General features: G+C 39.3%; 1 protein-coding gene across 2 annotated transcripts in view; it reads right to left on the bottom strand.

Annotated features, from left to right (window-relative positions):
• The window catches only part of ARHGAP10 (Rho GTPase activating protein 10), a 374232-nt gene that overhangs the window by 108493 nt on the left and 249592 nt on the right, over window positions 1–16147 (bottom strand). For both annotated transcript variants that reach the window (XM_020994057.2, XM_078148947.1), the window contains exons 17-18: window positions 12720–12825; window positions 10507–10666 (exon numbers count right to left, since the gene is read on the bottom strand). In XM_020994057.2, coding sequence (XP_020849716.1) covers window positions 10507–10666; window positions 12720–12825 — 266 coding nt within the window. The remainder of the gene's footprint in view (window positions 1–10506; window positions 10667–12719; window positions 12826–16147) is intronic.

The raw sequence follows: 16147 nt of genomic DNA on the forward strand, positions 1-16147 counted from the left end.
GTGGCAGTGACTTCTACACTGAACAGTCACTCACTACTCAGATGTAAAGCTTCCTGAATTTTTTTTTTTAAAGAGATTTATTTTCCCACATCTGAAAATCGACAGTGTTGTTGCTTGGCAACCTAGTGCCTGCTTCCCAGTATCAAGGAGAATTCAATTCAGGCTAGTCTGTTTGACAATTCCTCTCTATTCTCTTTCCCTATTAAAAAAAAAAAAGATTTTTGAAGGCACTAAGTTGCTGATTCCTAATGGCAAGGAGCTTGCCCAGGAATTAAATCTGTTGTGTCTCATGTGAAAATGATAGCCCTGGCTCGTGTTGGTGGGGCCCTGAGCCCAGGGATCCTCTGCTGTTTGGAGTGATGGATTCTGACCGAACCCTCCACACGCTCGTCACTCAGAATTCTGGTGTTGCAACATCCCAAACAGACCTAGCTCTTCTTAGGGCTACTGCACACTGCTAAAAAACAGGCTTAAGCAATTTTTGACATGTTCTAGGAAGTCAGATTTTCCCCCACGTTCAACATGGCTGGGCAGAACATAGTTCCACCAAGTTTTCCAAAGGTTAATGAGTGTCAAGCCATTTCAAGTTGTTAAGCCCTCTTCAGGTGAGTGTGATTTAACATTCTCAGGCTTTGTGTGGGACACATGGTTGAAAACACAGATCCCCCTCTCACCTTCCCTGCTTCTATAATAGGGAGAGGCACAACTGTGCACAAATGAGCATCTGTTGGAAAAAGAACTGTAAAATAAGGCTGGATGCCTGGGTTATAACCACGCTTTCCTGCTAAGAAAGACTTTGATTAAGCTCTCCAGAAGTTCTGCCAGAAGAAGGTAAGCCCTTGGGGCAGCTAGGTGGTGTGGTAGAGAGAGCAAGGCCCTGAAGTCAGGAGGACTTGAGTTCCAATTTGGCCTCAGACACATGATATTCACTAGCTATGTGACCCTGGGCAAGTCACTTAACCCTGATTGTCTTGCAAAAAAAGAAAAAAGAAAAGTAAGCCCTTTGAGGGAGGGGGCTGTTTTTTCATTTTGCGTTTGTATTTCAAGGGCCTAGCACATAGAAGGCTCCCAATTAATGTTTGTGGAACGGAATTACCTCATTTTCCCCAACAGTATGCAGAGAAAATGAAGAAGAACCAGGAGAACACCTCAACCAATAACCACAATAGTTTAAAGGAAAACAGGATGAGAGACATTAGAACCCTAATCAATGAAGTGACCAATAGTGACTTCAGAAGCCTGACAGTGAAAACACACCTCTTGCTTCTTTTCAGAGAGGTGGCAGAACACAGGTACAAGTGCAAAACGAGGCATACATCATCAGACAAAGCCAATGGGTCAATTTGGTTTGCTTGACATGTCTTTGTCACAAAGCAGGTTCTTAGTGGTCTGGGGATCTGGAGGGGGGAGTTACTGGGAAATGACAGCAATGTTTATTTTTAATTTAATTTTTTTTTCAATTAACAAAAATCTATTTTCTCTCTCTCCTACCTCCCTTTCTCCTCACTTCACTAGAAAAAAGAAAAGAAAAACAAAACCCTTATAATAAATATTCAAAGTCAAGCAAACAAATTCGCACACTGGCCACGTGCAAAAAACATACATCTCCTTCTGCACCCTGAGTCAGCAAGGATTTACTCCAGTACCAGCAGAAGCCTCCTCCAGTTCTGCTCTCCTGGGGCGTTTGCTCTGGGGCCTGCCATCTCCCAAGCAAGAGATGAGAGTGCAGGGTCATGCTGTCAAGTCAATATTCTTTAGGCTTAACTCTTTCTTTTCAACATGACAGCAATGTAGGGGGTGATAAGGGGGGAGGGAGAAGGGAACAGAAGAGATACAATACATTTTTTTTTAAAAAGAGGTTGGATTTTGAAAATCTCATCATTAACATGCTATGATTTCTTGCCACCTCTTCCTTCCTCATAAAGTGTTTATTTTAGTAGAGTTTTTAGTTCAGTCCCCGAAGAGAAACATATGCCCTCCTTACCTCAGCACCTTTTAAAGCCTCTTGTTGGGGCAGCTAGGTGACACAGTGGATAGAGCACCAGCCCTGGATTTAGGAGGACCTGAGTTCAAATCCAGCCTCAGACACATAACACTTACTAGCTGTGTGACCTTGGGCAAGTCACTTAACCCCATTGCCTAGCCAAAAAAAAAAAAAAAAAGCCTTTCCCATCTCCCCAGTGATCAGTGCTCCTTCCTCATGTTCAAACAACCATGCATGTACTTGTCTATTTAGAGGTTCATCTTCCCAAATGAATGTAAGTTCCTTGAGGTACAGAACTGTGTGTGTGCACGTGCACATATATGTGTGCATGCCTGCATTCCAAAGCTTAACATAGTATCTTGTACATAGTAGGTGTTAAACAAATGTTTGTCATTGTACTGGATATGAAAATAATATGCGCTGCTTTTATTATCATCTCAGGATTGAGAGATGCATATAAGAGCTGTAACAACCGAAATTTCCAAAGCTGCTGACTATCACACAAGAATACTGAAACTGCAGTGACAGATGGAGACAAGCAGCCTGGAACACTCATTGCCCAAAGAGGAGGTCAATCTATAGCACCACATTTTGAATACTGTATATAAAAATCCAATTAAAATATTTAAATACCTAACAATCTGACCATGAAAATAGCACCTCCAAAAAAAAAAGTAAAGAAGGAAGGAAGGAAGGAAGGAAGGAAGGAAGGAAGGAAGGAAGGAAGGAAGGAAGAAGGAAGGAAGGAAGGAAGGAAGGAAGGAAGGAAGGAAGGAAGGACCTTCCCATTTACCTACAAACTCAAGAGAATAAAGTCTTCTGGTTAACTGAAACCATATATGCATGATATAAGAAGTATCCATTTTAATACTGCAGACCATAAACAATAATAATAATAATAATAATAATAATAATAATAATATAATAATAATAATAATAATAATAATCGTAATTTTGATAGTACTTTTAAGGTTTGCAAGGTGCTTTATGTGTACATTATTTCATTTGATGCTCACAACAACTCTATGAAAAAGTGTTATTATAGATTATGGGATCACAGATTGAGAGACAGAAAGAATTTCAGAGACTTCAGCACAGGTTGTGACTACCAGCTTAAGAAGTGCTGAAGAGGTCACAAGTGGAAAAAGTTTAAAAAGCCCTCAAAGGCTACCCACTTCATTTTATAGATAAGAAAGCTTAGATCCAAGGCAGCTAAATGACCTGCCTCAGGTCACACCAAGAGTAAGGATTTGAACCTCCATCCTCTGACTCACAAGTCCATGTTCTTTCCACTAGGTAACACTGGAGGAGACAGATGGCAGGAAAAGGAAACTAATCTTCCCTTGAACTCACTGCTAGTAAGTATCAGAATCTGAACCCAGTCCTCTTGACACCAAGTCTAACACTTCACCAACAAGACCGTAGTGATACTGTGCATCCCATAAACTATAATGACCACAATACCATCTCTTTCATTATTCTGGAGGCAGCCTCGGGATCATCACTAATGAACAGTGACATGAACTTCAATTCTCACTGAAGATTTAAAAAGAAGGAGAAGGGGCTAACTCACCAACTCAATGAAAGAGTGCTGGTTTTGAAATCAGAAGACCCGAGTTTAGATCACATTTCTATCTTACTACTTCTATTTGACTCTGGGCTTGGGACCTTCTCTGGTGCCCAGTTTCCCCATCTATAAAATGGGGGGTTGGAATAGATGATCTCTAAGATCCCTTCCAAATCTAAATCTGACATGATAGTCTCCAGTAGATACTTTTTAAAAAGGTCACTGAAAAGTACGCAGAACCAAGAGAATATAGACAACGACTATAATAAGGTAAACAAAAACAACTCAATGGTGACAACTGAAAGTAACCTTGATCCACAGAACAGACAACGAAACCTACTCCCCTCCTTTCAGTAAAAAAAGCAGGGCATTATGGGAGTGACAGATCGAACCCACTGCGCAACACAGTCATTTTATTGATTTGTTTGAATCTATTTTTGTTACTAGTGAATGGGGCAGAGGCAGAGTATACTAGGAAATAACCATGGTATAAAACATAAAAAAAGAATCAAGCAATATTTTTGTTGTTGTTCAGTCATTTCAATATGTCCAACTCATTGTGACCCCAGACTTTTTTTGGCAAAGATACTACAGTGCCATTTTCTTCTCCAGCTCATTTTATTGATGAGTAAACTGAGAAAAATAAGATTAAGTGACTTGCCCAGGGTTACACAGCTAGTAGGTGTCCGACTCTGTAGGTGTCCGAGTCTGGATTTGAACTCGGGTCTTCCTGACTCCAGGCCTGGTGCTAAAAACACTGTGCCACCTAACTGCCCCTCATCAATATAACTCAAATGGAAAAAATTAAGTTGCTAATAACAGCTTACTTTTGTCATTTATCTTATGCAGTGATAAAAATAACAACAACTGGTATTTACATAGCATTTTAAGGTATGTAACTATCTCATTAGATCTTCACAAAAACCTTGTACAGTAGGTCTCATAGGTATTAGCATTCTTATTTTACAGATATATCCTTAAAGAGCTTAAATCATGTGCCCACGGTCACATAGCTAGTAAATGTTGGTGACAAGATCTGAATTCAGGTCTTCCTGGCTCTAAGTCCAGCATTCTCGTCATTGAATTCTGGATAAATATATTCTCAGTTCATCAGACACTTGATTATGCTGCACAGTCAGGGTGTTCAAGATGTACTTTGCCAAGAAAAGAACTCATGTAAACTTCATGTATTTTGAGTTTCTGGCCAAATCAGAATCCCTAGGGGTTCAAGGTATTGTTTTCTCCAGGGACACACACAATTTCCTGGTTTGCAAAGGAACGAAAGACCTCGAAAATGTTTTTGGCCCTCTGATAGTTCTTGTAAAACAAGATCTTAATGTGTTATGTATAAATGAAACCAAAACATATGGATTAAGTTTCTTCCAAAGTACATGTGGATTTAATAAAAATGGGAAAGGAGTTAGGATAAATTGTGCTTTGGATTTTACCAAACCTTAAACATTTGCAAAATAGTTTGAGATCTTTATCAAGCTCAAAATTCATCTAGAGTTGCTAGTTTTAATTATATATTTTTTTCAATTACCATCTCTTTCTTCAGTGATTTTCCTAGCTAGAGTTCACATTTTCCATAATTGTTGGAAGGAACCAAAAAAAAAAAAAAGGAAAGAAAGATTTCTTCCTTCTTTCTGTCCATGTTCGTTCATTCTCTCTCCTCTCTCTCTTCTCATATTTGCCCCTGCATGGGCTCTGGCCTCTTTCCCTCCTCTCAGGTTTCTCTTTTCTTTTTTTCAAAGGGTTGAGGAAGAGTCCCCTCTCCATTTTATTTTCGCCATTTCTCCTTGATATATTTTTTCCTCTCTGTTACAAATACCACTTTTTAATTTTCTTTGAACAGTTTATACAGAAAACTCCTTTGTCCTCTCTCTCTCTCTCTCTCTCTCTCTCTCTCTCTCTCTCTCTCTCTCTCTCTCTCTCTCTCTCTCAAAGTCTAAGGAACCTGTAATGTTGATTATAAATCACAGTACAAGGAAACCCATGTCTCACATCACCAAGATCATGAAAAAAAAATTTTTATACACTGCCCAAAACTTACCATTGTCCAAGTTAACTATCTTCTCTCAAAACCAATCCAAGAGTTAAGATGTTGTTGAGAAAAGAACAACAATTGTTATTGAGAAGGGGGGGGGTGCAGAGCCAAAATGATGGAGTAAAAGCAGTGATTTACTTGAGCTCTCCCCCAAACCCCTCCAAATACCTATTAAAAAATGGCTCTAAACAAATTCTATAGCAGCAGAACCCACAAAAGTCCGAGTGAAACAAATTTCTAGCCCGAGACAACCTGGATGGTTGACTGGAAAGGTGTATTGCGCTGGGCTGGGCAAGGAACACAGTTCAGAGTGGGCTGCACAGGAAAAGATCAGGCCTCAGCAAACCTGGAGCAGGTATCAGGGGACTGAATCACAGGCAGCTGTGGCAGTTTCCAGGCTTCCCAACCCACAAATGCCAGACAACTTAGAAGGTCAGTAGGAAAAGTCTGTGACCACCGTGAGAGAGAAGCTCGGTCCCAGCCCCAGTCCCGGCTGCAGCCCCGGGGCAGTGGCTGCTTCTGGAGTTAGGCACACAGACAGAGGGGGAATCGGGTGGTTGATCAGAGGGGGATTGCAGGGATCTCTTTGCTGGTGCTGAGGCAGGATTCTCTTGCTTTGCCTGTGCTTGGATCTGGGGCACAGTTCTGGGTGGCGGTCCTGGAGCAAGGAAGAGTGCTGGCGTGGTGGAGCTTGTAGTGGTGATGCAGAGAAAATCCTCCTCACAGTTCCAAGGCAGAAAAGAGTGCTTGTGGTCACTCACAGACCGGAGCATAAGCCAGGAAAGGGGCAAAACACCTCGCCCTTGATCATACCACCTTAGAAGAACTGAAAATTTACAGGTTTTCAATATCTCTGAAAACAGCTATATAAAACTCTGGAAGCTTGGGATGGTAACACCCTCCACACTGGAAGAAGACCCCTACCTTAACAAAGAGTTTATTACTCAAGTAATTGTCTGGGATCATGAGCAAACTGTGCAAAAAAAAAGTCAGACCATAGAATCTTTCTTTGGACACAAAGCAGATCAAAACACACAACCAGAAAAAGACAACAAAGTCAAAGCTCCTATATCCAAAGCCTCCAAGAAAAATACGAATCAGTCCCAGGCCATGGAAGAGCTCAAAAAAGGATTTTGAGGAGCAAGTAGGAGAAGTCGAGGAAAAACTGAGAAGAGAAATAAGAGTGAAGCAAGAAAATCATGAAAAACAAGTCAACAGCTTGCTAAAGGAGACCCAAAAAATACTGAAGAAAATAACACCTTAAAAAATAGCCTAACCCAAATGGCAAAAGAGGTTCAAAAAGCCAAAGAGGAGAAGAATGCCTTCAAAAGCAGAATTGGCCAAATAGAAAAGGAAAGTCCAAAAGCTCACTGAAGAAAATACTTCCTTAAAAATTAGAATGGAGCAAATGGAAGCTAGTGACTTTATGAGAAATCAAGACATTGTAAAACAAAACCAAAAGAAAAAAAGAAAAGAACAACAAGAACAGGAGGTAGGATAAGGGAAGAAAGAAACAACAGATGAAAAAACAAAGAAGGAAAAGAATTAAGGCATGTGAAATACTATTTCCTTTTCTCCTAAGGAAAAAAAAATGCTAAGACAACTGAGGCTAGAAAAGGATGACTATGGCCATCTAGGTGAGTACATTACCTTCTCTCCATTCTCAACCTCAAACATATATTGGTTCTGATTAATTTTACTTAAAATATTATTTACACCTTTTCGATTTTTATGCCGCAGTCATTTCCCTATATTTTTACCACCTCCCTTAAAAAAAAAAGTTCCTACTCTTATACTTTTCCTTCTAACAAAGAATATTAAGGAAAATCTATAGAGTTGACCATAACTCAGAATCAGAGAAATTTATTAGTTAAATGAATTCTTGAGACCAGCTAATGCAACCCATAGCCCTGAAAGAATACCTTCTACAACACAATTGGTCAAATAGTCACCCACTTCTGCTCAAAGACCTCTAATGGAAGGGAAAGTCACCACTAGGATGTCAATAACTGTTAGCAAGTTCTTGTTTACCTCAAACATCAATAAGCCTCTTTTCAACTTCTACTCACTGTTTTACCCTCTGGGGCAAAACTGACTGCGCCAAACCCCTCTCTTCCATATAGCACCTCTCGAAGACATCAGCACATGGAGTACTTCCCAACCTACTACCATCCACAGCACCTCTCTATCAGTTTAGATAAGGTTAACATTCTATTGAGTTTTTAAATTTACAACACTCCACTTCACTTCCCCCACCACCCATAGTTCTTTAACACCAATTTTCTAACAGTAACCAGCTACAACAGTTAACAGAAATGGAAATTTATCTGCTTAGCTTCTTGACTATATGAGCTAGCCTACTGGCATATTTACCATGATTACTTAATTAGCTCCTCACTGCCATTTGGAAACACTTGTAAGATCTGTGAACCAGGTAAAGGTGGAATCTACTTCCTAGTTGAAAAAACACAAATTTCTCTGCCAAGCTTCAAATTAGTAAAAGAGAAAGAAAGGAATGAGGGGAAAAGGAAAGGAAGAAGGGAGGGAAGAAGGGAGGGAAAAGGGGAGGGAAAAAGGGAGAGAGGGAAGGAAGGAAGGAAGGAAGGAAGGAAGGAAGGAAGGAAGGAAGGAAGGAAGGAAGGAAGGAAGGAAGGAAGGAAGGAAGGAAGGAAGGAAAGGAGGGTGTTGCATTAAGTTGTAATCTTTTTATCCAAGGGCAAGCCCAAGACCCAATATTTTTCACAAATATATTGCATTAAAGTTCCTTAATTGGGATTTAATCGAATGATGGCTGAGCTACTGTACCAGCATCTCAAAGCCTGTAGCCTAATTATTTCTCTTTCTACAAATGAATAGCAGTTTTCGTCCACCAGAGCTGTCTGAACAGCTTTGTGCGCACTAATGAGGTTTAATGACAGTTTGACAGCACCATAAAGGGAGGCAGAGATTCATGACTGGTTGTGGAGTAAAATCTCCTAGGCTGATCACCCAAGCTATTTTTACAACTGGGCTAAAGAAAATAACCAAAGCCCTTCTTTAGCCACTAAAATTTCACAGTACAGATTTTCATCTCCATTTTTTCCTAGGAGAATTCAGAATTCACATAAGGAAGTGCTGATCTGGAAAATGGCACAAATGGTTGGCACTCGGGCAGTGACTAAGATGACAGCACACAACAGAACCTATCAGGACTGTGTCATTACTTATTTAAAACCAGTTTCTTATGAGGAGAATCCAGAAATTATTAGCAAGGGCTCCATGATGCCGTGAATATAAGACCAATTAGTGTTCTAATTTTAGAATTCAATACAGGCTGTCTTAACTTTATTATTTACATTTCTCTATATTTTCCTTTTCTTCTAAAACATTATTCTGAAAAGAAAGATTAAGTAAGGGCGGTGAGCCATGGTAGATAGAGCGAAGGTGCTTAGAAGCAGGAAGACCTGTGTTTAAATCCTACCTTGGGCACCTATTAGTGGGTGACGCTAAACCCATCACTGAATTGCCTTGTTCTTCATGCAACTTCTCACAATTTATTGGCTAAATCATGGACAGGTTGAGCCCTGCATCACTGCAGGAAGTTCCCTACATTCAATATCACAAATTTGTTGGGTATTTATGTATAAATTGTATAAGAAGAAGTAGTTAAAGGCAGGTCTACAGAAAAGCTCATTCAACATATGTAAAAAAAATTTCTAAAACCAAAAAAGCACATTGTCTTGCTTAAGAATAAATTGTTTTTCTTTACCCATGTGCTTTCTTCTTCATGGGCTATATGAACAGATGCAAAATTTATTTTGAAAAAGCGAGGAAAGACAGGGGGAGAGAGAACACAGAGTCACCTTTCAGGGAGGGGGTGTGGGAAATTCTACAGTGACCATCACAGCCACACTCTGACATGGTCTCTGCTCCCCATTTCATACTGACAGTCATCCAACTTAAACAAGGACACTAGCCACTGAAATTCCTGAGTCAGAAAGCAAACTTGCATGGGTATATAAAAAAAAAAAAATCTTACAGAAAAGCTGAGTTGGCTAACATCTGGTCTAGTTGTAATAAGGCTATCAACCATGCCAACACTGCACATTCCATAATGGTGTAATTATGGAATCATAACATCTTAGGATCACAAGGGATCTTGGGGGTCACCTAGACTATTCCCTGACTTCAGGCAGGACCATATCAAAATAATAACAGATACATTCAATTTTTGAGGTCAACATAAAATCAGCTTTTATAATCTCCCTTGGGTGTCTCAGCATAACATTAAAAATGCTGATAATAATAACAGTGCTCATTTCTATAGAACTTTCAGGTTTGTAAAACATGTTCTTCACAACTGTCTATGAGCTAGATAGAGCAGGCATCAATATTCCCATTTTATAGATGAGGAAATTGAGGCAGAGGAAGATTATATGACTTGCCCCTAGTCACAAACCAATAAACATTACATGATGCATGAGTGTGTGCTGGTACATACTTCACAACCAAAGCTCCATAGGCACGACACACTTTTAGGTTTAACCTGCATTATTAACATTTTCTCCATCACCTTTCTTAAATCTAGAAATCAACAAAACAATAAATCAGGCCTTGATCTGCAGCATTTGCCCATTTCTGAGATGTTAATGCTCTCTGAAAATTTAACAAATGGCTGACTGGGACAGGCTCCAGCCCAGCCCTGCTTATGTCACCAGTGGATAATGATTGACAAGCATGCCTTCACATGCCAAGTCTTTTGCATATGTAGTGCTGGTGATTCCAGGTGGAGGATAAATCCAAATGCCTAATGAAAAGTGTCTATTTACATCGTAAAATGATTCAGCATAGTCTTTTAACCAAAGAACTCCTACAGTATATTTAACAGCATTTCTCAGGTCCAGAAATATATATATATAAGTCTGTTACCTTTTCATGGTTTTCTATAAGGATTTCCACTACAATGTTCTGAAACTTCAGGTCCATGATGGCAGCAACTGTTTCTTCCTGTGGCCTCATCAGTGTTGGTCCAAACACCACTCCCAGATTTGCAACTGTCATGAGATTTTGCTTGGCATGGTTTGAAACACTTATTGTGATAAAAGAAGAGGAAAGAAAAGAGCAAAAAAGAATTTTTTAAAGCTGCCATCATCTCGGAACGCAGAATGTGTTTTCATGTTTAACATCAACATTCATGAAACTTTAGAAAAAGGGCTTGATCTGGAGGAAAAGGTCAAGGGTTCAAATCCCAGCTCTGAACCCTTGCAACTTGTATGACCTCAGGTGTATACCCCTGAACCTCACTGGGACTTCGGTTCCACCTCTATAAAATGTAAGAACAGAACCAGAAGGTCTCTAAGGTCCCATCTAAAACCATATCAATAATCTGATGGGAGTCAAATACAAGTTTTAGAGGGTATTATCTAAAAGTCTGAACTAAGTGGCTGTATAAATTGGGGCAAAATTACTTCAATTCTTTGGGCTTCAATTTCCTGGTAAAATGAGGGGGTTGGGCTAGATTGGAGGTTCTTAAGCAGGGTTCCATGAACTTGGTGTGTTTGTAAAAAAAATACACACACACACACACACACACTCACAAACACAAACATATAGATACATATACGTCTATATCTAAATACAGATACATATATATCTAAACATGGATACATACATGTATCTATACACATATTTTTTGATAACTATAATTTCAGTATAATTGGTTTCCTTTGTAATCATATGTATTTCATTCATACATTTTTTTTAACAGTTTCCAGAAGGGGTCCAGAAGCTTCACTAAACTCTCAAAGGTGACCCACAAAAAAGATTAAGAATTGTTAGAGCAGATCATCTTTTTTTTTTTTTTGGCTAGGCAATGGGGTTAAGTGACTTGCCCAGGTTCACACAGCTAGTGTGTGTTATGTGTCTGAGGCTGGATTCGAACTCAGGTCCTCCTGAATTCAGGGCCAGTGCTCTATCCACTGCAGATCATTTCTAAGGTCCCTTCTAAAAGTTTATGTTTCTAAGTCACTCACATTAACATCTCCATCAAATTATATATTGTTTCAAGATGATAAATAAAACTGGAGTGAAAACATTATGGGATAAGAATGGTACAAGCTACTCCTGTGTAATGAAAAAGGACAAACGCAAAGAACGCAAAGACCTATGGAAAGACCTAGACAAAACAACACAGGACAAGATCAGCAGGATAAGAATATACACAGTGACTATAGCCATTTAAAAAAAAAAAAGGAAGAAAATTGCTAAGACCACAAAAGGATTCAGAAGGGGACAGAGAACAAGTGACGTATTATTTTTCTTCTGGCCACAGATTTATAACTGGAAGGGACCTAAGAAATGATCTGGTCCAACCCCTTACTTTAAAGATGGAAGAACTAAAGGCCCAGAGAAGTACATTAAGTGACTTGCTCAAGGTCATGCAGGTGGGTAAGGTGCAAAGCTGGGAGATGAGCCCACATCTCTGACTGTAAATCTACTGGTCTTTGTAGACACTGGGCTACTTTCTGATATTACTGTTCTAATGTTAAATTTCATACTGTCACCATTATAAAGGGCTTGGATTTAAGGGTTTTTACTTGTTGATCTACCCCATATTTAGGTTATTTCTTCTGATTATTAAGCTGCTAAAGAGAGTGGTGGTAGTAGCTGGAGTAGTAATGATGATAATAGAATAAGACAAAAAAAAAACTGGGGTCACCTGGAAATACTACTCCTGAGTGCACTGGAAAAATTCAGTGCCATTTCCTTCAGCCTATACTTATGCAGGTGTGAAACTAACCTGAACTGCTAAGAAGTCTTTAGGTCTGGTCAGTTTGAATCAGTCAAGGAGGAAAAAAGGATCCTATTCCCTTTCTTCCCTTCAAACCAAACCCTATGTTGCTGGCAATGTCCTTAAGTAAATAATTATACAAATTCATGAAATATTAGATTTCAGCACTCTTCTCCAAAACACACACGGTGAGTCAAACTTCCAAGCCTGCTTTTACAGGTTTGGTTCCTGGTACTGGGTACATGAGCCACAGCTCTACTCGCTACAAACACAGCTCACCAGGACCACGGTCCATCTCCTACAACACACGGAGAAAAGGAATTTCAAAATTAAAAAAGGAGAACGGGCTTACTTTGTTAAGTGTTTCACCAAAATGTCCAACATTTCCTTATTTTTCTCTGGGAGTCTGTGAACCAGGAAATGAATAGCATTGACTCGAGATTCCGGGCTGCCACACTCTTGAAAAATAAATAAGATAGTCAGTCAAAATATACTAGACCAAAAATACCCCTAAAATCAACATCTCATGCACCAGCTTTGTTTTCCACATTTGGTTATTTCCAAATGGGGAAGCTATGAAGCTGTTTCTTCCCCATTGTTCAAACCTATCCTGCTCTCTCTACCATGGTTGAAATCACTGCCCTCCTTATACTATGCAATGAGTTGAGGATGATGGGGGAAGAGTAAGGGGGAGTTGAAAACCAATGCCTTCCCCCCCAAGTTATATTTAAAGAGACAGCTGTTGCCTTTTTTTTTTCCTTTTGCTGCATGCGCTTAGTTTCTGCTCAGAAGTAGGCTCAGTCTGGCTGAAATCTCATGCCTGGATCATTGGCCCAAGATATGAAAGACAAATGCAGCAAAGGAATGTCCTCTTTTGCTCCTAAAGCCTTCTGCATTAATCACCCTCTACCAAGACTTAGGACCCGCTGACAGCGTGGCACATAAAACTCCCTTTCAAAACTCCCTGAGGATATCACACAGGGTCTCAGAAAGGTCATAGTTAATAATAATAACATGACATTTCTATAGCTCCTGAGGGTTTGCAAAGCACTTTCCCCAAAGCATTTCATTATAGCCTCATAGTAACCCTATGAGGTCGGGGCTATTATTATACATGGATTACGCAGCCAATTCAGGGGATCACAGGCTGAGAATTGGAAGGGACCTGAGGGCTTTATCAGTGTTTTAACATGCTACTTCCTCAGAGTAGAATATAAGCTCCCTGAGGGCAGAAGCAGTTTTCATTTCTTTCTTTATATCCCAAGCACCTAGTATATAGAAAAACTTTTAAAATGCTAGTTAAATAGAAATTAATCTTGTCCAATCCCTCATTTTACAGGTGAGGAAATTAAGGCAGAGAAAGGCCAAATGATTTATCTAGATCACATGGGTGGTAACTGGGTAGGAAAACCGCAGAGAGGGGATTTTGAACTCAAGATTCTAGACTCCAAAAACCCAACTAAGGCTATCATGTGACACATGTCGAGACATACCAAATGAATAAAGGAGTCTTAGAAACATAGTAAATCTACCAATGGCTACAACAGTAAAATTAGCAGAGCAGTTGAGTCATTAAAAAGAGAAATAACAACAAATAAATTCTCAATCTGGGGTGAAAACCAGACACTCTGTCCACAAGAGTGTCACATATTAAATAGATGTTGAGAAATCTGAGGGGAGTTAGGCTTAAGCAACTCTTGTACTGCTGTTCTTCAGCGATGACTTTTTTTTTAAAGAGAATTCATAAGATGAACTGAAAAAAAATCACAAAAATATTACAGGAATATGAAATTCCATGTATTATAATCACAAACAAATCTAAAACTTGGGCATAGAAAATCAATTTCATCTACATATATATTTCCTATCAATTGTTAATTTACACATATACATGACATACATATATTTCAAATTACTTATTCACTAAGAAACATAAGATGGGATAATACCCACACACACATCATATACACTCTGGATATGATTCATGGAAAAATAATTAAAAATTAACTTTTTACAAGAGTCACCTCCTCCCTCCTCCAAAATACTTTCCTATGTTTCCTATGTTAAGTCTTTCCCGCTTATTGTGGAAACCAATTTAGAGTTAAGGCTGGTACTTTAACTATCTCACAAGGATACCCAAGTCACTAAAAGATCCTCCTTCTTAAACAAAAAGGGTATTGAACTATATTTTGTCTACTTTTACCCCTCCACTCAAATTGCTTACCACTAGTAGAACCTTAAGAAAGTCACAACCTCCTTGGGATGTAGTTACTTCATCTGTAAAATGACTACCTGGCATCTGAATTTCCTTTCAGACTGATTTGACCTCATCATGCCTCATCACGGTTCACAGGTGTTGCACAAAGAACAGGCACTCAAAGGTGCACATATCACCCTGGAAAGACTTAAAGTATGAACCCAGAAACCTGGGGTAAAAAAAAAGGATGGAGAGAAGTGGCAATTGCTTAAGACGACCACCTTGGCCCACCCTAGGCTCATTACAGATCTCAGAGAGAGGCTCATCACAAAAAACTGACTTCATGAAGATTATCAATAAGGCACAGAAGAGGTATTAATCTGCTTCCCTTAGACAGACAAACTGATGCAATGAAACTGTGCATCTCCTGAAATACTAAAGTATATAGGTTTAGTGTTAAACACATTTTATTTGTCAATTTTTTGAAGGCATACAATACACATATGGCATTGACACTAACACTTATCCAGAAGACTCCATTCCTGGGGCTTCCTAGATTTACTGTGCCAGTAATTTTTTTTATTATTTTAATAGTAAAAAATAAAATCATCCAAAGCATTAACTGCACTTCTATCTGTGCATCATGAAAGTATATAATGAGTTCATTGATAACCTTATCAAAGACAACTAAATGCAAAGAGAAATATTAATACAAGTTAAATATTTACATTATGTGCATCCAAGAACTTTTTATGGATCAGTTTTGGGCAAGTCTCCGACCTCCTTTGGGGCCAAAGTGGGAGGGATGGGAGGGGAGGAGAGAAGCTCTCCGTTACAGTTTGGTATAGATTACAATTTCCTCAAAAGTAAAATGAGGGGAGAAAGGGTCAGACCAGATTAGCTTTAAGAGTCCTTTACAGGTCTCACATTCTGCGATTCTATGGGATGTGATTGATCTACCTTAACCCACAGAGGAGTGGTTCACGGTGATGGCCTTTGCTTCTCTCTAGTTTTAATGGAGTGAAAAACTTGGAACAGCTAGATGGTGCAATGGATAGAGCAGCAGCCCTGGAGAGAGGAAGAGAGAGAAGGAAGAAGCAGGGAAGAGGGAGGAGGGGGGAGAGAGGAGAGAGGAGGAAGGAGGAAGGAGGGAGAAGAACTTGCAGTCGGATACCAACATTCCCCAACAATATCTAAAAGACATACATGGTCTCCACTTTCCTCATTTAAATAAGGTTCAAATAAGGTAATATTTTAAAAGCACTTGGCAGTCCCTAGCATATAGTAGGCACTTATTAAATGTTTGTTTCTTTTCTTTCTTCCTTCAAGGGAAATTTGAACACAGCTAACCAACAATTACAAAATTAGAAGAGACCTCAGCAGATTATCTAACCCAAACCCTACTTGAGACACTCCTACCGTTTTGGGTTACATAGCTTCTCATTTAACATCTCCAGTGGCAGGGAACTCACTCCTTTCCAAGGAAGGGAATTCATTTGAACAAGTCAAGTTGTTAGTTTCTTCTACTCAGTTGATGACTACCTTCCTGTAACTTTCATCCACTGGTTCTAATTCTGGTCCCC

This window comes from Phascolarctos cinereus, unplaced genomic scaffold (assembly GCF_003287225.1).
Source record: "Phascolarctos cinereus isolate Bilbo 61053 unplaced genomic scaffold, phaCin_HiC Scaffold_9;HRSCAF=440, whole genome shotgun sequence".
In the NCBI taxonomy this organism is placed as follows: Eukaryota; Metazoa; Chordata; class Mammalia; order Diprotodontia; family Phascolarctidae; genus Phascolarctos; species Phascolarctos cinereus.